The following is a 22,621-nucleotide window of genomic DNA, read 5'->3' on the forward strand; positions in this document are numbered from 1 at the left end:
CCATGACCTCTACCACCTAGAAGAACAAGAGCAGCAGATGCATAGGAACACCAACACCTGCAAGTTCCCCTCCAAGCCACACCCCCTGACTTGGAACTATATCACTATGCCTTCACTGTTACTGGATCAAAATCCTGGAACTCCCTTCCTAACAGCACTGTGGGAATACCCACACTAGATGGCCTGCAGCGGTTCAAACCAGCGGCTCACCACCACCTTCTCAAGGATGCTCGCCTTGCCAGTGATGCTCACATCCCATTAAAGAATAAAAAAACTCACCATTTCCCAACATGCCCTCAGACACTTTCCACCGGCCTTTGACAACTTGGATTTATACAGCACCAAGGTAGAAGAAATCAAAAGTTGCTTCACAGTCAACAAAATAGATAAATCTGTATTTATATAAGCACCTTTCACAAGCTCTGAGCATTCCAATACACTTCACACCAACTGAATACTTTCATTGATGTTTAGTTTCTACAGCAGTCAATTTCTGCACAGCAAGGTCCCACAGATAAGATGAATAACAAAGGTGTTTTTCGTTGATGTTGGTTGAGGGATAAAAATTGGCCAGGACACCAGCAGAACTCCACTGCTCTCAAGCAGCGCCACGGCAATCTTCATGTCCATCCAGAAGGGCAGATGAGGCCTTCAGTTTAATGTTCGATTAATAAGCTCAACAGTATCCCCTGCTAAACAGATGGGCAGAATCACCAACACACTGCGGTACAAGCACACCAACCCTGCTCTCAAAATAGTGACTTTTTGTAACTCTCATATAGCTCAGTCCTGTGACCTTTAGTCCTTCGTACAAACTATTAAGTACAACCAGCAAGCTGTCATGCGAGTTGGGGCCAGGTCTAAAAGTACAAAAAAGCAGAAAATGATTGCTAAAAGTCACCAAAACCCTCCGATTCCTGTGCTTCCTACATCTGGATAGAGAAGCTAGAGTTTCTAAATATTCAACTGTGCAACTATCTCTATAGCTCCTTAATACAGGAGCAAAATACAGCAGATACTGGAAATCAGAAATAAAAACAGAAAATGCTGGAAATACTCAGGTCAGGCAGCATCTGTGGAGAGTGAAACAAGAGTTAATATTTCAGGTCAATGACCTTTTCAGAATCTCAATCCTAAATTGCATCCAAAGGTGTTAGAAATCTCTGGATACACATCCATTCGTAATGATTGTAAGCTACCCAGTCAATGAATAGATGGAAAGATTGGAGCTACAAGCAGAAATAAACAGCAGAGTAGAGAATTAATCAGGTGCTCAGCTCTCACCTGGCAGATCCTGTGCCACTGGTTTGACAGATTTTGGTGAAGAGGGCTGCTCCTTGTTGGATGTACCCGCCGGCTGGACAATAACTGTGGGGTCTGCTTGCAGACCGCTGTGGTTTTCACTTGCCATTTCTTTTGCATCTGTCCCACAATCTAAGAGGACGAAAACAAGAGTCACTTGACGCCACACAGTGTTCCAAGCAACCGGTTAACTTCTACTTGAACTGCTTTTGTGCTTGCAAAACTTCCGTCTGTTAAATCTGAACATTAATTCTATTTACTCAAATTAAAATGCAAAGAAACAGTAACCATAACCAAAAATGCAAGGGTTCAGCACTTTATAGTTAAAACAATGACAACACAGGCCTTACATCCTCCTATACAGTCTGACAACTGACCGATAAATATTACCATTGTAGATTGTCCAGCTTGGTAGCTGTGAAGAAAATTAAAAACATCTCCTGATAGTTGTTCATGTATCTTTCAATTAATAAGCAATGTAAAATAGGTCTCTCTGTATTCTGTAGCATCCAAGATAGCTTCACCTGTCCCAGGCTGCCAGTCCATCCTTTAATCTAGTAACAATCTATTTGTTGGGGTAAACTGTCAATCACCATTGGAAATATAAACATTTGGAGGTAGATATATTCATAACAAGTGCACCTGCTGTTCGATTCTGAATGGGTGCCATAATTCCTCATTAGCATTCGGTGATGCTTTACATAATATTGTACTAAATGTAAGAACATTGAAGGTACTGTGTTGATAACAGGTCAAACAATACTGTTCCTTGCACACAAAATTCTGGCAGAGCAGTTTAGAGGGTGAACTGTTTGATACCGAGATCAATTTCATGTCACCGCTCAGACAACAAGAAAAACTTTATATGGTGCTTTTATTGTAGTAACCTTCCCAAGGTACTTCACAAGTGCATTACAAACAAAATTGGAGGAAGTAGTTTCCATAGAATAAAACGACGGAACATACAAACATACAAATTAGGAACAGGAGTAGCCCACTTGGCCCCTCAAGCCTGCTCCGCCATTCAATGAGATCATGGGTGATCTGATTGTAACCTCAACTCCACATTCCCACCTACCCCCAAAAACCTTTCACCCCCTTATCAAGAATCTAACGACCTCTGCCTTAAAAATATTCAAAGACTTTGCTTCCACCACCTCTTGAGGAAGAGAGTTCCAAAGACTCACGACCCTCAGAAAAAGTTTCTAATCTCTGTCTTAAATGGGCGACTACTTTTTTTTTTAAAACAGTGAGCCTGAGTTCTAGATTCTTTTTTTTATTCATTCATGGGAAGTGGGCGTCGCTGGCTATGCCAGCATTTATTGCCCATCCCTAATTGCCCTTGAGAAGGTGGTGGCGAGCTGCCTTCTTGAACCGCTGCAGTCCATGTGGGATAGGTACACTACAGTGCTGTTAGGGAGATCCAGGATTTTGACCCAGCGACAGTGAAGGAACGGCGATATAGTTCCAAGTCAGGATGGTGATGTTCCCCTGCATCTGCTGCTCTTGTCCTTCGAGGTGGCAGCGGTCGCAGATTTGGGAGGTGCTGTCTAAGGAGCCTTGGTGCGTTGCTGCAGTGCATCTTGTAGATGGTACACACTGCTGCCACTGTGCGTCGGTGGTAGAGGGAGTGAAGGTTTGTGGATGGGGTGCCAATCAAGCGGGCTTTGTCCTGGATCGTGTCGAGCTTCTTGAGTGTAGTTGGAGCTGCACCCATCCAGGCAAGTGGAGTATTCCATCACACCCCTGACTTGTGCCTTGTGGACAGGCTTTGGGGAGTCAGGAGGTGAATTACTCGCTTCAGGATTCCTAGCCTCTGACCTGCTCTCGTAGCCACTGTATTTATATGGCTACTCCAGTTCAGTTTCTGGTCAATGGTAGCCTCTAGGATGTTGATAGTGGGGGGATTCAGCGATGGTAATGCCATTGAATGTCAAGGGGAGATGGTTAGATTCTCTCTTGTTGGAGATTTACCAGAATGGTACCTGGACTCCAACTGTTAAATTACAAGTAACTATTACATAAATCAGGGTTATAATCCCTGGAATTTAGAATGTTAAAGGATGATTTCTTCTGGTTGGGGAGTTTAGGACTTGGGGCAAAGTCTAAAAATCAGAGCCAAACCTTTCAGGAGTGAAATTAAACAACACTTCCACACACAAAGGATGTTAGAAGTTTGGAACTCTCTTCTGAAAGTGGCAACTGATGCTAGATCAACAGTAAATTTTAAATCTAAGATTGATAATATTTTTGTATTCCAAAGATTTTTTAAATATTCTGTCATGGGATTTGGCATCACTGGCATGGCAATAAGGATGAGAGGGCAGGTGACATGTTGCACCAGCGTGATCCACGGCAACCACATCAGCAGTGTCTGTGGTTCGAGGAACTTTGGCTCAGACTTAATGAGCTGGAGGCCGAGCTGCAGACGTGGCAAAACATCAGGAAGGGGGAAAATTACCTGGACGCTTTGTACCAGGAGTCAGTTCCACCCCTTAGGATAGGGTCTTCTGATTTGGTCCATGGTCAAGGACAGGAGGGTGTGACAGTGAGTGAGGCAGGTATGGGGACCCAGAACGTAGAAACGGAGAAGCCTCAGCCTGTGCAATTCTTTAACAGGTTCAAGGTTCTCAATCTGTATGGATGAAAGCGGCTGCTGCAAGGTGGATGAGCGAACTGAGTATGGTACCATGGTACAGAAAGCCATTCAAGTGGGTGGGGGGGGGGGGGGGGGGGGGGAGAAAAGAGAGGGAGTAAATAGGAATGTCGTGGTAGTATGGGATAGCATATTCAGGGAGGATAGACACAGTTTTCTGCAGACGAGAGCGAGAGTCCAGACAACTAAGTTAACTACCCGGTGCCAGGATTTGGGATAACTGCTCTGGGCAGATGAACTTGCAGTCGGAAGGGGAGGATCCAGTAGTCGCGGTCCATGTAGGTACCAATGACATAGGTAAAACTAGGGGAGGTTCTGCTGAAGGAGTATGAGCAGCTAGGGTCTAAATTAAAATACAGAACCACAAAGGTAATAATCCCTGGATTACCTGAGACACATTAAATTGGCATAGGGCAAATAAGATTAGAAAATTCAATGCAGGGTTCAAAAACTGGTGTGGTAGAAGTGGGTTCCAATTCATGGGGCATTGGCATCAGTACTGAGGAAATTGGGGCTGTACCGTTGGGACTGTCCACACCTGAACTGTACTCGGACTAGTGTTCTAGTCAGCCGCATAACTAGGGAAGTAGGGAGGGCTTTAAACTAAATAGTGGGAGCAAGGGATCAAATTTGGGAAGAGTTGGTAAATCAAAGAATACAGACAAGGTAAGAGAGAAAGGTATTAATGAGAAATGATAAACAGACTGCAACAGAAAAGGACAGAGAGTACAAATCGAAGAGTAAATCAGTAGTTAAGGATAGAGGTTACAAAAATAATAAAAGGACAAAACTAAAGGCTCTGTATCTGAATGCATGTAGCATTTGAAACAAAACAGATGAATATGATAGTACAAACAGAATAAGTACGATCGGATAGGCATTACAGAGACATGGCTGTAGGATGACAGACTGGGACCTGAATATTGAAGGGTTTATGACATTTAGGAAGGACAGGAAGCTAGGAAAAGGTGGAGGGGTGGCTCCATTAATGATGGTATTAGCACAACAGATCGGGATGACCCAAGTTCAGGAAACCAGGATATAGAAGTGGTTTGGGTAGAAATGAGAAATGATAAAGACAAGAAGTCACTTGTGAAAGTGGTGTACAGGCCCCAAACAGTAACCACATGGTAGGACAGAGTATAAAGGAAGAAATAATGGGAGCCTGTTAGAAAGGCATGGCAATAATCATGGGGGATTATAATCTACATATAGACTGGAAAAATCAGATGGGTAAAGGTATCCTAGATGAGGAGTACATTGAATGTTTTCAGGATATTTCTTGGAACAGTATGTTCTGGAGCCAGCCACAGAGCAGGCTGTGCGAGACCCAGTATTGTGCAACGAGATAGGATTAATTAATGACCTCAGTGAAGCCGCCCCGAGGCAGCAGCAATCATAATATGATTGAATTTTACAATCAGTTTGAGGGAGATAAGAGTGGGTCCAAGACTAGTATTTTAATCTTAAATAAGAGCAGTTATGAGGGCGGCACAGTGGCGCAGTGGTTAGCACCGCAGCCTCACAGCTCCAGGGACCCGGGTTCGATTCCGGGTACTGCCTGTGTAGAGTTTGCAAGTTCTCCCTGTGTCTGCGTGGGTTTTCTCCGGGTGCTCCGGTTTCCTCCCACATGCCAAAAGACTTGCAGGTTGATAGGTAAATTGGCCATTATAAATTGTCACTAGTATAGGTAGGTGGTAGGGAAATATAGGGACAGGTGGGGATGTTTGGTAGGAATATGGGATTAGTGTAGGATTAGTATAAATGGGTGGTTGATGTTCGGCACAGACTCGGTGGGCCGAAGGGCCTGTTTCAGTGCTGTATCTCTAATCTAATCTAATGAAAGCAGGGCTAGCAAAAGTGAACTGGCAAATTAGGTTAAGAGATAGGTCAATAGAGATGCAGTGGCAGACATTTAAGGGGATATTTCAGAATACACAGAACAGATACATTTCAACGAGAAAGAAAAATTCCAAGGGGAGGACCCACTTTCCGTGGTTAACGAAAAAAGTTAAAGATAGTATCACACTTAAAGAAAAAGGATATAACTGCGCAAAGATGGGTGGCAGGTCAGAAGATTGGACAGATTATAAAAAACACCAGGGAAGTGGTACTCAGCAAATTGTTGGAGCTGCAGGTCGACAAGTCCCCGGGTGCTGATGGACTTCATCCTAAGGTCTTAAAAGAAGTGGCTAATGAGATAGTTGATACATTGGTTTTAATTTTCTGTAATTCCCTGGATTCGAAGAAGGTTCCATTAGATTGGAAAATTGCAAATATAGCTCCTTTATTCAAAAAAGGGGAGACAGAAAGAAGGAAACTACAGGCCAATTAGCTCAACATCCGTTGTAGAAAAATGTTAGAAGCAATTATTAAAGACACTGTAGCAGGGCACTTAGAAAAATCCAAGGTAGTCAACATGGTTTTGTGAAAGTGAAATCATGTTTAACCAATTTACTGGAGCTCTTTGAAGTAGTAACACGTACTGTGGATAAAGGGGAACCGGTGAATGTACTGAACTTAGATTTCCAGAAGGCATTTGATAAGTTGCCACATCGAGGATTGTCTAGCTAACAGGAAACAGAGGGTAGGCATAAATGGGTCATTTTCTGGTTGGCAAGACGTGGTGTGCCAGAGATCAGTGCTGGGGTGTCAACTTTTTACAATTTATATAAATGACTTGGATGAAGCGACTGAAGGAATGGTTGCTAAATTTGCTGATGACACAAAGATAGGTAGGAATGCAAATTGTGAACAGGACATAAGGAGGCTACAAAGGGAGATAGATAGGTAAAGCGAGTGGGTAAAAATCTGGCCAATGGAATATAATGTGGGAAAATGTAAAATTGTCCAATTTGGCAGGAAGAATAAAATAGCGTATTATCTAAATGGTGAGAATGCAGAGCACCAAGATGCAGCGGGAACTGTGTGTCCTAGTGCATGAATCACAAAAGGTTAGCATACAGGTAGAGCAAGTAATTAGGAAAGCTAACAGAATGCTATCATTTACTGTGAGGGAAATTGAATACAAGAGTAGGCAGGTTATGCTTCAGTTATACAAGGCATTGGTGAGACCACATCTGCAGTACTGTGTACAGTATTGGTCTCCTTATTTAAGGAAGGATGTAAATGCGTTGGAAGCAGATCAGAGGTGGTGTACTAGATTGGCTGTCTTATGAGGAAAGATGGACAGGCTAGGCTTGTATCCACTGGAGCTAAGAGTAAGAGGCGACTTGATTGAAACATAAAAGATCCTGAGGGGTCTTGACAGGGTGGATGTGGAAAGGATGTTTCTTCTTGTGGCAGGATCTAGAACTAGGGGTCACTGTTTAAAAATAAGGGGTTGACCATTTAAGACAGAGGAGGAGAATTTTTTTCTCTGACGGTCATGAGTCTTTGGAACTCTCTTCCTCAAAAGGCAGTGGAAACAGAGTCTTTGAATATTTTTAAGGCAGAGATAGACAGATTCTTGATAAGCAAGGGGGTGAAAGGTTACTGGGGGTAGGCGGGAATGTGGAGTTGAGGTTACAATCAGATCACCCATGATCTTGTTGAATGGCAGAGCAGACTTGAGGGGCCAAGTGGCCGACTCCTAACTCGTACGTTCGTATGTAATGCCAGCATTTGTTGACCATCCTTAATTGCCCTTGACAACTGAGTGCTGAGTGGCTTGTTAGGTCATTTCAGAGGACTGCTAAGAGTCAATCACATTGCTGCATGTCTGGAGTCACATGCAGGCTAGACCAGGTAAGGACGGCAGATTTCCTTCCCTAAAAGGACATCAGTGAACCAGATGGGTCTTTACGATAATCGATGATAGTTTCATGATTACCATTACTGAGACGAGCTTTCAGTTCCAGATTTTTATTAATTAATTGAAATAGGGGCAGCGCAGTGGTTAGCACCGCAGCCTCACAGCTCCAGCGACCCGGGTTCAATTCTGGGTACTGCCTGTGTGGAGTTTGCAAGTTCTCCCCGTGTCTGCGTGGGTTTTCTCCGGGTGCTCCGGTTTCCTCCCACATGCCAAAGACTTGCAGGTTGGTAGGTAAATTGGCCATTAGCAATTGCCCCTAGTATAGGTAGGTGGTAGGGAAATATAGGGACAGGCGGGGATGTGGTAGGAATATGGGATTAGTGTAGGATTAGTATAAATGGGTGGCTGATGGTCGGCACAGACTCAGTGGGTCAAAGGGCCTGTTTCAGTGCTGTATCTCTAAACTAAAAACTAAACTTAAATTCAACCAGCTGCCGTGGTGGAATTTGAACCAGTATCTCCATGGCATTAGCCTGGGCCTCTAGATTACTAGTTCAGTGACATTACCACGATGCCACTGTCTCACCTAAGGATATGGGGAAAAGGCAGGTATATGGAGTTAGGTCCAGATTAGCCATGATCTCAATCAATGGCAGAACAGGCTCAAGGAGTTAAATGGCCTACTCCTATTCCTATGGAACGGGGAGATGCAACCAATGGGAAATTATTTTCCTTGCAAGATGTTCGACCACTGTCGGCACATTATTTCCCAGACAGAGACCAAGGACAATCGGGCAATACTGACAGTGGGGTTTGTCCATATTCACTCTTCTGACATTCAGATCACTCTTTGAAGAGTCGGCAGTTTACATAAAACTTCAGATGGCATCAGCCATGGTGACAATTACCAACAATGAACCATACCAGATATTTAGGGAAGCAATAAAATATACATATTTAAATTTTGGACTGGACCTGAACTCATCCAAATGCTATAACAGAGATGCTCCAGCGTTCAATGACATACTTCAAATATACAATTCGGCCTTAATTGGGAGTGAATTTATTGACATTTCTGCAACAGGAGGTCAAGTAGCCTGCTAACTCCTGCATGGACACCCTGGTTTGTTTTGCTAACTGTAGAGAAGCACAAAGTCAAAACCTCATTATTTAAACAGAAACACAGAAAACAGGAGTAGGCCATTCGGCCCTTCTAGCCTGCTCCGCCATTCATTATGATCATGGCTGATCATCCAACTCAGTAACCTGTTCCCACTTTCCCCCCATATCCTTTGATTCCTTTCACCCCAAGAGTTATATCTAGCTCCTTCTTGAAAACATGCAACGTTTTGGCCTCAGCTGCTTTCTGTGGTAGCGAATTCCACAGGCTCACCACTCTCGGAGTGAAGACATTTCTCCTCATCTCAATCCTGAAAGGTTTACCCCGTATCCTTAGACTATGACCCCTGCTTCTGGACTCCCCCACCATCGGAAACATCCTTCCTGCATCTACCCTGTCAAGTCCTGTTCAAATTTTTATGGGTTGCTATGAGATCTCCCCCCCCACCCCCTCACTCTTCTGAACTCCAGCAAATATAATCCTAACCAACTCAATCTCTCCTCATACTTCAGTCCCATCATCCTAGGAATCAGTCTGGTAAACCTTCACTGCACTCCCTCTATAGCAAGAACATCCTTCCTCAGATAAGGAGACCAAAACTGCACACAATATTCCAGATGTGGCCTCACCAAGACCCTGTATAATTGCAGCAAGACATCCCTGCTCCTGTACCCGAATCCTCTCACTATGAAGGCCAACATACCATTTGCCTTTTTTATCGCCTGTTCCACCTGCATGCTTACCTTCAGCGACTGGTGTACGAGAACACCCAGGTCTCATTGCATATTCCCCTCTCTCAGTTTATAGCCGTTCAGATAATAATCTGCCTTCCTGCTTTTGCTACCAAACTGGATAACCTCACATTTATCCACATTATACTGCATCTGCCATGCATTTGCCCACTCACTCAACTTGTCCAAATCACCCTGAAGCCTCTCTGCATCCTCCTCACAACTCACCCTCCCACCCAGTTTTGTGTCATATGCAAATTTGGAGATATTACATTTAGTTCCCTCATCCAAATCATTAATATATATTGTGAATAGCTGGGGTCCTAGCACCGATCTCTGCAGTATCCCACTAGTCGCTGCCTGCCATTCGCAAAAAGACCCATTTATCCCTACTCTTTGTTTCCTGTCTGCCAACCAATTTTCTATCCATCGCAATACACTACCCCCAATCCCATGTGCTTTAATTTTACACGCTAATCTCTTATGTGGGACTTTGTCGAAAGCCTTCTGAAAGTTCAAATAAACCACATCCATTGACTCCTCATGTAAATCCATGCTGACTCTGTCCAATTCTACCACTGTTCTCCAACTGCTATGCTATTAAATGGAGTTACTGCCCCTGTCCCACCCACAAAACATATTCAACATGTAATCTATGCGAAGATCACCCTCAAAATGGACAAACAACCCTTACTTCAGCACATCTAAGCTTTTCATAAAAGACAGCACTTTATGCTGGTCAACTCATCTTCACAGCAACTTTAAGTTGCATCACTTCTCATCTTTTATGTCGCAACATGGTATTATGACATTATGTTTTAATATTCAATATGATACTGCCACAGTCATGAATGGTGGTGGACAATTAAACAACTGGAGGAGGAGGCTCCACAAATATCCCATTCTCAACAATGGGGGAGCCCAGCACATCAGTGCAAAAGGCAAGGCTGAAGAATTTCTATCCATCTTCAGCCAGAAGCACGAGTGAATGATCCATCTCGGCCTCCTCATGAGGTTCCCAACATCACAGCTGCCAGTCTTCATCCAATCCAATTCACTCCTGAAGGCACTGGATACTGCAAAGGCTATGAGCCCTGACAATATTCCGACAATAGTACTGAGGACTTGTGCTCCAGAGCTAGTTGCGCTCCTAGCCAAGCTGTTCCAGTACAGCTGCAACACTGGCATCTACCCAGCAATGTGGAAAATTGCCCAGTTATGTCCTGTACTCAAAAAGCAAGACAATTCCAACCTGGCCAATTACCACCCTATCAGTCTGCTCTCGATCAGCAAAATGATGCAAGAGGTCGTCGACAGTGCTGTCAATTGGCACTTGCTCAGCAATGACCTGCTCACTGATGCGCAGTTTGGGTTCTGCCAGGACCACACAGCTCCTGACCTCATTACAGCCTTGATCCAAATATGGAGAAAAGAGCTGAACTCAAGAGGTGAAGTGAGAGTGACTGCCCTTGACATCAAGACAGCAATTCACCAAGTATGGCATCAAGGAACCTAGCAAAATTGGAGTCAATGGGAATTGGGGAAAAACTCTCCGCTGGTTGGAGTCATACCTAGCAGAAAGGAAGAGAGTTGTGGTTATTGGAGGTCAATCAGCTCAGTCCCAGAACATCACTGCAGGAGTTCCTCAGGGTAGTGTCTTAGGCCCAACGCTGCTTCAATGACCTTCCCTCTATCATAAGGCCAGAAGTGGGGATATTTGCTGATGAATGCACAATGTTCAGTACCATGCACGACTTCTCAGATACTGAAGCAGCCCGGGTCCAGATGCAGCAAGACCTGGACAACATCCAGGCTTGGGCTGATAAGTGGCAAGTAACATTCACGCCACACACATACCAGACAATGACCACCTCAAACAAGAGAGAATCTAACCACCTCCCCTTGATGGTCAATGTGATTACCATCGCTGAATCCCCCACATCATTGTCCTGGGGGTTACTATTAACCAGATAATGAACTGGACCGGTCACATAAATACTGTGGCTACAAAAGCAGGTCACCTCCTGACTCCCCAATGCCTGTCCATCATCTACAAGGCACAGGTCAGGAATACTCTCCATTTGCCTGGATGGGTGCAGCTCCAACAACACTCAAGCAGCTCAACACCATCCAGGACAAAGCAGCCCACACAATTGGCACTCCATCCACCACCTTCAACATTCGCTCCTTTCACCACCATGCACAATAGCAGCAATGTGTACCACCTACAAGATGCACTGCAGCAACTCAGAGGCTCCTTTAACAACATCTTCCAAACCCCGTGACCTATACCACCTCAAAGGACAGCAGCAGATGCATGGGAACATCACCTGTAAGTTCCCCTCCAAGCCACACACCATCCTGACTTGGAACTATATTGCTGTTCCTTCACTGTCGCTGGGTCAAAATCCTGGAACTTCCTTCCTAACAGCACTGTTGGTGTACCTATCCCAAGGACTGCAGTGGTTCAAGAAAGGAGCTCATAACCACCTGCTCCAATTAGGGATGGGTAATAAATGCTGGCCTAGCCAGCGACGCCCACATCCCATGAACAAATTTTTAAAAAACAGTAACAGAAAATTGAAGTAGATCAAGGCTCAGGTTTGGAGCAATTTATTTTTTGTGATAATAAAAAATGGATTTTCTACATTTCGAATACTTAAGTTTTTTCAATATTTAATAAAGAATTTTTGTTCACATCTCAAGCAGTATCTTGCCTTTGGATTTGATGCGATTAAGACACCTTATTCCACTTAGCATAAAGTAACTCGCACCCAAACCTTACTAAATTGCTTTTATTCACCCAGCTTTGAATAGCACCAGTAAGGTTAAAACTGATATCTAACCGGGCACACAGCCATTTAGTCAACAATTCAGCAACTGCTCACTGTTAGTGCTGGTGCTTTGGCTCCATATGATAGGAAAGGGAGTATCTTTTTATTCGCCATTTTAAATTCGCACTTCGTTATCACAACCTACTTTAAAGTTCTAGCAAAAGCTTACCTCGCTCTATTCAACCCAAGATAAGTTAGGATAAGGTGTAAAGCATAATGGAAGATAGCACAAGAGATATAAACAGAACACTGGTCCAAAGTTATTTCCTCTGGCAAATGAGGGAACTCAATACATAGATGCTGGCACCAGAACTTTTGGATGGTGTGCAAATAATGTCAGTCTTTGGATACTGCATCCATATACATCATGAAAAATTGGGTGGAGCATAATTTGTTTACAAACCATACTTCTTATTGTCCTGATATCTGGTCACTTTTATTGCAGTATACAATTGTAAAATTACTAGAAAATTTAAGATCAGCCAGCACCATGTAGCTACAGACTCCAAGGTTTCTGGAGGATAGCTCCCAAATCATTGCTGGCTCACTTATAAATAAAAATTATATTCTTCATCTGACTATAGGCAACATCACTGGCAATTTTATTCACAGGAAAATTCTCATTCAAAATCCAAAGGGGCTATGGCCTTGTCCAGACCCCTATGATTTTGAACACCCTTATCAAATCTCCTCTTAATCTTCTCTAAGGAGAACAGCCCTAGCTTTTCCGATCTATCCATGTAACTGAAGCCCCTCATCCCTGAAACCATTCTTGTAAATCTTTCCTCTCCAATGCCTTCACATCCTTCCTCAGTTTGTCTCATCCAAAAATTTTGAAATTGTGCCCTGCACACCCAGGTCTAGGTCATATAGACCAGGAAAAGCAGTGGTCCTAATGAGGACCTCTGAGGAAATTCCACTATATACCTTCCTCCAGTCCGAAAAACCACCATTCAGCCTACTCAGCCAACTTCGTATCCATGCTGCCACTGTACCAGTGTCGCAACACCGGCATCTACCTGACAATGTGGAAATTGCCCAGATATGTCCTGTCCACACAGAGCAGGACAAACTTATTCTGGCCAATTATCACCCTACTCTCAATCATCAGCAAAGTGATGGAAGGTGTTGTTGACAGTGCTATCACAGCAATAACCTGCGCACCGATGCTCAGTTTGGGTTCTGTCAGGGCCACGCAGCTCATGACCCTATTACAGCCTTGATCCAAACATGGACAAAAGAGCTGAACTCAAGAGGTGAGGTGAGAGCGACTGCCCTTGACATCAAGGCAGCTTTTGACCGAGTGTGGCATCAAGGAACCCCAGCAAAATTCAAGTCAATGGGACTCAGTGAGAAAACTCTCCACTGCTTGGAGTCATACCTAGCTCAAAGAAAGATGGTTTTGCTTATCGGAGGTCAATCATCTCAGCCCGAGGACATCACTGCAGAAGTTCCTCAGGGTAGTGTTTTCGACCCAACCATCTTACAGCTACTTCGGCAATGACCTTCTCTCCAATATAAAGTCAGAAGTGGGAATACTCGCTGATGATTTTTCAGCACTATTCGCAATTCCTCAGATAACGAAGCAGTCCATGTTCACATGCAGCAAGACATGGACAACATTCAGTCCTGGACTGATAAGTGGCAAATAACATTCGCACCACACACATACCAGACAATGACCACCTCAAAAAAAAAAGAGAATAGAACCACCTCCCCTTGATGATCAATGGGATTAACATTGACCAGAAAATGAACTGGACCAGTCAGTCATATAAATACTGTGGCTATAAAAGCAGGTCAGAGGCTGGGAATTCTGCAGCGAGTAACTCACCTCCTGACTCCCCAATGCCTGTCCATCATCTACAAGGCACAGGTCAGGAATACTCTCCACTTGCCTGGATGAGTGCAGCGTCAACAACACTCAAGAAGTTCATTACCATAGAGGACAAAGCAGCCACTTGATCTGCAGCCCATCCACCACCTTCAACATTCACTCCCTCCACCACTGGTGCACAGTGGCAGCAGTGTGGACCACCTACAAGATGCACAGCGACAACTCACCAAGGCTCCTTTGACAGCACCTTCCAAACCTATGACCTCTACGACGTAGAAGAACAAGGGCAGCAGACACATAGAAACACCACCTCCAAGTAAATTCCCCTCCAAGTCACACATCACCCTGACTTGGGACTATAATCGCCGTTCCTTCACTGTCGCTGATTAAAACCCTCGAGCTTCCTCCCTTAACAACACGCTGGATGTATCTACACCAGGTGGACTGCAGCAATTCAATAAGGTGGATCAACCCCCAACTTCTCAAGGGCAATTAGGGATGGGCAATAAAACACTGGCCTTGCCAGCAAGGCTCATATCCCAAGGACCAATTAAAAAAAAAGAGACAGAGGTATATGCTCTTGATCGTCCTTCAGTCCATTTGCAAAACAGTAAATCTGTAAACCAGTGAGCACTTGGTAGAATTGTAATGAGCAAAAAAAAAAAGATCCTGTTTAATCCACTGAAAACTGCCGTCCACAAGTTCCATTCTTCACCTTTCCAAAGCAAACTTTTTGTAGGACTGCCAATGGTTAAAATTCAGAACGATCTTCCTATTGTCAAGGCTAAACCCATAAAAGATTAATCTAGACACAATTTTCAGTAGCTTCAACCAACTTAGGACATGGATGGGGATCCCCAGCACAACCAAAAAAATCCCAAATATTGAGAACTAATTTTGAATTGTTACATTTCATGTAAAAATGGTCTTCAAATTCTAAATCATCCAGCCCTGCCACAAGCAAGTCATCTAGGTAATACCTTGCTAAAACTTTATCCATGCTTCCTTGAACTATAGCATGACCATAGCAACACCAAATAGCAAACAAACATACCAATATAAATTGGCAAAGTACTACTGCTGACATATCGATGGGAGGTTTCCTCTACTGACAACAGTCCAACGCAATTTTGTACCTCATTTAGCTAAGGAAATAGTGCTTCAGGCTTAGTCATTGGATAGAGAGGTATTTCTAACTCCTGACTTTTAGCCAACTTATACGCTCTACAAACAAATACTTCCATCTGCTTTTAAAACTGGAATAATGTGTGATGGAGTGTTTCACCTTTGTGATTCTTCCACTCCTTTCAGCAAATAAAATTTTTTATTTCCGTTAAATCAAAGCCATATGGTACAGACTGTGGGGTAAATAATATGGTATGCCACTTTAAAAAAAAAAGGCATTTAACCTTTATGCCATTTAATCCCTCGTATATCCCATGTTCCATACTTACATGCATACAAAAACTTCCACGCATACTTAACACATATACAAATCTTTATTCCTGGTACCTTCACATTACCACCAAATTAACTACCAAAGACAACCAGTTATTTCTTAATGAAGCACAGTCCTTTGTTGAACTAGAAGCTAACAGCACCAGCTTCTCTGAAAGAAATGATGCATCTATGATTCAATGACAGACGTTTGTCCAGTATGAAATTTTAAAGTAATATTCACAGCATATGGTGATACATTTTCAAACTTTCTTGTATAAGGCTCCCCTTGTAAAGAGAATATCCAATTCATCTAATGTTTGTGCCCTATTTAGAATTTTATCACTGATTGGAAAGCAAAAATTGCCCACTTTGTTTATCTTATTGTTTTCCAACTAATCAGAACCTCCATTTCCCTCTCTTTGCTGCTCTATTTTTCCTCTACTAGTCCTAATTCCCTGCTTTTTTTTTAATCTTCATTTTACACTTGAACCCCATTTCTGAAAAACATCATGCATTTTATGGGAACATTGTCTACAAGTTTATTATAATTGACATTATAAAATATAAATGTAAGAAAAACTACATTGCAAATTATTTTCCCCCCACAACAAAAATATTCTGTTGTATAGATCTTAATGCCCTATTCTGGAAACATCGGCCTGTTTTCATGTTAGAAAGCTTCAACTGTTTCCCATATCAGCCCCCGCCCCTCGCACTTAAAGATTACATCTGCAATGGGCTTGTATACAAGGTCATCTGCTAGAAATGCACCAGATTGGGAATTTCTAGCGCCAGCAATGCATTCACGGACTCATCTGTTTTCTCTGATGCAACATACAACAATAAACAGATTTGGGACTTAGCCAAATATAACACCTGATCACTTCATTTAATTGGGGCCAAACCTTCGATTAAACCAAGTTTAATTCCCTCACTCTGGAAACAAATAGTTGCATACGAATTTCTTTACTACTGTATCTCATTCTCAACCACTTTGAAGCATTTCAATAATTACTTTCATTAAGTGGCATGCAACACAGGCTATTTATTTTATTTCTCCAAATGGCACATTCATACGACCAAAAGAAACTTGGAGAGTTTAGATACAGCTCTACAACTTTCTCCAACTGTCAACTAAACAGCCTTTTACCTCATAACACTGAGTAAGACTTGTATCAGTGCAAAAGGTTTCCTTGACCTCAAAACTATAACATTGGAGGAGCTGGAGGCCAGACTACAGGTTGGATTTGCATGGCAAAACATGACAGACTACATCACCTATCAGATACTGCTTTGAAGACTTTCAAACCCAAACGCCATAGCATACAAGGCTACAGGCCAAGTACTGGAAAATGGGACTAGAATAGTTAGGTGCTTGATGGCCGGCACAGACATGATGGGCCGAAGGGCCTGTTTCTGTGCTGTATAACTCTATGTCTCAAGAAATGGGGCTATTAACAATGATGGCAAACAACAGGAGTTGTGCAGCTGTTGTAAATATCATCCTTCCCCAGGAACGCTGGCAATCTGCATTTGAGTGGAGACACTAAATTCACTGCTCATATTAAAGAAACGAAAACTTACATTTATATAGCACTTTTCATGACCATCGGATACCCCAATGTGCTTTACAGCCAATATAGTACTTTTGAAGTGTAGTCACGATTGTAATGTAGTAAAACACCGCAGCCAATTTGCACACAGAAAGCTCCCACAAACAGCAATATAACAACCAGATAACCCTTTTTTTGAGATGTTGATTGAGGGATAAATATTGGTTAGGGATAACTCCCCTGCTCTTCAAAATAGTGCCATGGGATCTTTTACATCCACCTGAGCAGGCAGATGGGGCCTCGGTTTAACATCTCATCTGAAAGACAGCACCTCTGACAGTGCAGCGCTCCCTCAGTACTGCACTGAAGCTTTGATTTTTGTGCTCAAGTCCTGAAGTAATACTTGAACGAGGAACTTTGTGACTCAGAGTGCTATCAACTGAGCCACAGCTGACAGAGACTAATATATATTTCCAGTCTATGAGGCAGACAATGAATACTAGAGAAGAAAATAAACTTCTCCTGTGCAACGATAGAAGTAACAAATTAAGCTGGCAACCAAACGATATTCCTGACTGATCACATGGTATGGTCTAAAATTTCTTGGTGACTTTTCTAGTTAGACCCACAGCACAATTTACTGAGATTGCTGAAGTTTGCATTTTACATAATGGATCACAACAATAGGTATTTCTTTCCATGGGAAAGGTGGGAAGTACATTCTCACTGAACTTATGCCAGTTTCTCTAGTGAACAGAACTCCAAACACAACAGGCAGAAACATACCCACTGGTTCAGTTATAGCTCAGCCTCTAATGTCACAGATCGAAATACACGCTGCTTAGGTTCTTTTCAAAGTAATTGCACTGATCTATTTAACCTTATGAAACCCTTTTAATGTGCATAGTGTCATGATTTTTTTTTTAAATCAGGAAATATGCGGGGTGCCTTTAAGGCTGTAAGAGATCAGTACTGCTTTAAGGCAGTCAGCTTCAGAATTTACCAAGTGAAGGTGCATCTTGGTTGCCCTGGATACAACCATTCAGAGACAGAACAGTTCATACAATGGTGCCGTTTAACTTTGAAACTTGCTGGAAAAAACTGGCTTTGCAGAGACAGTTGAGACACAGACTGTTCTGGCGCGTCAAGGAAAGAGGAGAGCTCTCCCTTCATCTATTTAAACCCTATTTATTATTCTCTCTCAGAATTCTGAAAAGTCAAGCCAGATTAATTATTTTAAACAAATAACTATTTGTCAATCTACTGTGCTCATCGCTGGAAAGAAGAGTTTGATGCTTCAACTACTGAACTATAATTGCTGAACTCCTACCGTCAGATTCATCAGGCCTTGGACTGTTCCACATTGGAAGAATCCACTTCGCTGGGACCATAAATCTGCAAAGACTTTATTGTTATTCTTTATTTTTTAGGGCAGCTAATTAAACACCAAACTTCTGATAGTTTGGGTACATGTATATGAATGCGAGAGGTAGATTCTTCAAGTAAGTTATAAGGGCTTGAAATATTGATTTATCTTAGTAGTGTTTAAGATTTCAGTTTTTTTCAATAAACAGTTAATTTGTTGATATCTAAAGACACCTGAAATAAAAACAAGAAATGCTGGAAATACTCAGCAGGTCTGGCAGTATCTGTGGAGAGAGAAGCAGAGTTAACGTTTCAGGTCAGTGACCCTTCTTCAGAACTAGCAAATATTAGAAATGTTAAAGGTTATAAGCAAGTAAAGCGGGGGTGGGGCAAGAGATAACAAAGGAGGTGTAAATAGGACAAGGTCACAGAATAGCTGACCAGAAGGTCGTGGAACAAAGGCAAACAATATGTTAATGGTGTGTTGAAAGACAAAGCATTAGTACAGTTAGGGTGTTAATGGACAGCCGCAAGTACAAACATGAAAAAAAAGTGGGTAAGCAAACTGAACAAACTAAAATGAAATAAAACACAAAAAAAAATTATATGGGAGGCCTGTCATCAGAGCAGATGCGTCGGAGACGGAGAAACTGGGAGAATGGAATGGAGTCCTTACAAGAAGCATCTGCTCTGATGATGCTACCTTCCATGACAGCCCTTCTGATATGCCTTCCTTTTTCCTCAAACGAGGATTCCCCCCACTGTGGTTGACAGGGCCCTCAACCGTGTCCAGTCCATTTCCCGCACCTCTACCCTCACCCCTTCCTCCCAGAACAGCGACAGGGTTCCCCTTATCCTCACTTTCCACCCCATCAGCCTCCATATCCAAAGGATCATCCTCTGCCATTTCCGCCACCTCCAGCGTGATGCCACTACCAAACGCATCTTCCCCTCCCTTCCCCTGTCAGCATTCCGAAGGGATTGTTCCCTCCGTGACACCCTGGTCCACTCCTCCATTACCCCCACCACCTCATCCCCTTCCCATGGCACCTTTCCCTGCAACTGCAGGTGTAATACCTGCCCATTTACCTCCTCTCTCCTCACTATCCCAGGCCCCAAACACTCCTTTCAGGTGAAGCAGCGATTTACTTGTACTTCTTTCAATGTAGTATATTGTATTCGCTGCTCACAATGTGGTCTCCTCTACATTGGGGATACCAAACGCAGACTGAGTGACCGCTTTGCGGAACACCTCCGCTCAGTCCGCAAGCTTCCAGTTGCTTGCCATTTCAACACTTCCCCCTGCTCTCATGATCACATCTCTGTCCTGGGCTTGTTGCAGTGTTCCAGTGAACATCAATGCAAGCTCGAGGAGCAGCATCTCATTTACCGATTACGCACGCCTGCCGGACTGAACATTGAATTCAATAATTTCAGAGCATGACGGACTCCCCATTTTACTTTGTTATTTTTTTCTTTTTCCTTTTTTTTAATATATATATTTTTTTGTGTTTATTTTATTTCATCTTAGTTTGTTAAGTTTGCTTACCCACTGTTTTTTTTCATGTTTGTACTTGCAGCTGTTCAATTTTCAGTCCATTAACACCCTATCTGTACTAATGCTTTGTCTTTCAACACACCATTAACATATCGTTTGCCTTTGCTCCACAACCTTCTGGTCAGCTATTCTGTGACCTTGTCCTATTTACACCTTCTCCTTTGTTATCTCTTGCCCCACCCCCGCTTTACTTGCTTATAACCTTGTACATCTCTAACATTTGCTAGTTCCGAAGGGTCACTGACTTGAAACGTTAACTCTGCTTCTGTCTCCACAGATGCTGCCAGACCTGCTGAGTATTTCCAGCATTTCTTGTTTTTATTTCAGATTTCCAACACCCGCAGTATCTTGCTTTTATCTAAAGATACCTGGTTTGGTTCACCCCATTGGGGGGTTACTAGATTGTTCAATTTGGCTGCTGTTTTCTTCGATTTGGAAAGCTTAAAAAGATATATTATGTGACCTGTGGAGTGACAGGACTGAATTAACAGTGCTTGCTCCCACCGCAATCTGAATCATATATTTTGATTGGGTGCTTCATTTTGAGCGGTCAAGCCATAAGAATAGTGGACACAGCAATACAAAGCTTAAATCAACAGGCAAACCAAAATAGCACATTTTGGTTCAGCTTGAAAAAAGTGAGTTTACTAGATTCAGGTTACAGATTTGACTTCCCATTGGCTGGCAAGTACAGGTACTGGTTCCCAAAAGGATCAGGTGTGAGTTGGTCATACAACGCAGAAATGAGGCCTATAGTCCAAAACGCTCAAGGCTTGCCGCTTGCCTCGCACTAGGATCGGACTCGAAACTCTGATCCTACTTGGAGTATTGATTAGCAACTTCTTTTTGAGAGAAAGCTAAGGAGATAGTATTTCAGTTCATGAAATGTGAAATTGAGATACAACAGTCAGCACGAATTTGGGCTGATGTGCAGGTGGAGTACTCACATCAGCCTAAAACAGTCAGAAGCACCAAAGTACAGAAGTCATTAATGAGCAAAACAAAGCACACTCTCAGAGAATAAGAATTCAAGAAGATCTTTATTCACTAACCTTAACTCCCTTTCCCACCACCCCCCCCCCCCAACAACCCCCACCCTCTCCCCCCCCACCAACAACCCCCACCCTCTCCCCCCCCACCAACAACCCCCACCCTCTCCCCGCCACCCCCCCCAACAAACCCCACCCTCTCCCCCATCCCCCCAACAAACCCCACCCCCCCAACAACCCCCACCCTCTCCGCCCCCCTCCCCAACAACCCCCACCCTCTCCGCACCCCCCCCCACAACAACCCCCACCCTCTCCGCACCCCCCCCCACAACAACCCCCACCCTCTCCGCACCCCCCCCCACAACAACCCTCACCGTCTCCGCCCGCCCCAACAACCCCCAACCTCTCCGCCCGCCCCCCCAACAACCCCCAACCTCTCCGCGCCCGCCCCCCCAACAACCCCCACCCTCTCCGCCCCCCCACAACAACCCCCACCCTCTCCGCCCCCCCAACCCCCCCTCTCCACCCCCCCAACAACCCCCCTCTCCGCCCCCCCAACCCCCCCTCTCCGCCCCCCCAACCCCCCCTCTCCGCCCACCCCCAACAACCCCCACCCTCTCCGCCACCCCACCCCCAACAACCCCCACCCTCTCCTCCTCCCCCCCACCAACCCCCACCCTCTCCTCCTCCCCCCCACCTACCCCCACCTTCTCCTCCTCCCCCTCACCAACCCCCACCTTCTCCTCTCCTCCTCCCCCCCACCAACCCCCACCCTCTCCTCTCCTCCTGCCCCCCACCAACCCCCACCCTCTCCTCTCCTCCTGCCCCCCACCAACCCCCACCCTCTCCTCTCCTCCTGCCCCCCACCAACCCCCACCCTCTCCTCTCCTCCTGCCCCCCACCAACCCCCACCCTCTCCTCTCCTCCTGCCCCCCACCAACCCCCAGCCTCTCCTCCTCCCCCCCACCAACCCCCACCCTCTCCCCTCCTCCTCCCCCCCCCCACCAACCCCCACCCTCCCTCTCCTCCCTCCCCCCACCCTCTCCTCTCCCCCCCACCAACCCCCACCCTCTCCTCTCCTCCCCCCCAACCCCCACCCTCTCCTCTCCTCCCCCCCCACCAACCCCCACCCTCTCCTCTCCTCCCCCCCCACCAACCCCCACCCTCTCCTCTCCTCCCCCCCCCCCCACCCTCTCCTCTCCTCCCCCCCCCACCAACCCCCACCCTCTCCTCTCCTCCCCCCCCCACCCTCTCCTCTCCTCCCCCCCCCACCCTCTCCTCTCCTCCCCCCCCCCCACCCTCTCCTCTCCTCCCCCCCCCCCACCCTCTCCTCTCCTCCCCCCCCCCCACCCTCTCCTCTCCTCCCCCCCCACCAACCCCCACCCTCTCCTCTCCTCCCCCCCCCACCAACCCCCACCCTCTCCTCTCCTCCCCCCCCCCACCAACCCCCACCCTCTCCTCTCCTCCCCCCCGCCAACCCCC

General features: G+C 44.8%; 1 protein-coding gene across 3 annotated transcripts in view; it reads right to left on the reverse strand.

Annotated features, from left to right (window-relative positions):
- The window catches only part of pcif1 (phosphorylated CTD interacting factor 1), a 256,458-nt gene that overhangs the window by 182,861 nt on the left and 50,976 nt on the right, over positions 1-22,621 (reverse strand). For all 3 annotated transcript variants that reach the window (XR_010976541.1, XM_068048030.1, XM_068048029.1), the window contains exon 2: positions 1,285-1,434. Coding sequence is in view for 2 of the 3 variants with exons in the window: in XM_068048030.1 (XP_067904131.1) it covers positions 1,285-1,434 (150 nt within the window). In the remaining variant the exon portion in view is untranslated. The remainder of the gene's footprint in view (positions 1-1,284; positions 1,435-22,621) is intronic.

This window comes from Heterodontus francisci, chromosome 16 (genome assembly GCF_036365525.1).
Source record: "Heterodontus francisci isolate sHetFra1 chromosome 16, sHetFra1.hap1, whole genome shotgun sequence".
NCBI lineage: Eukaryota > Metazoa > Chordata > Chondrichthyes > Heterodontiformes > Heterodontidae > Heterodontus > Heterodontus francisci.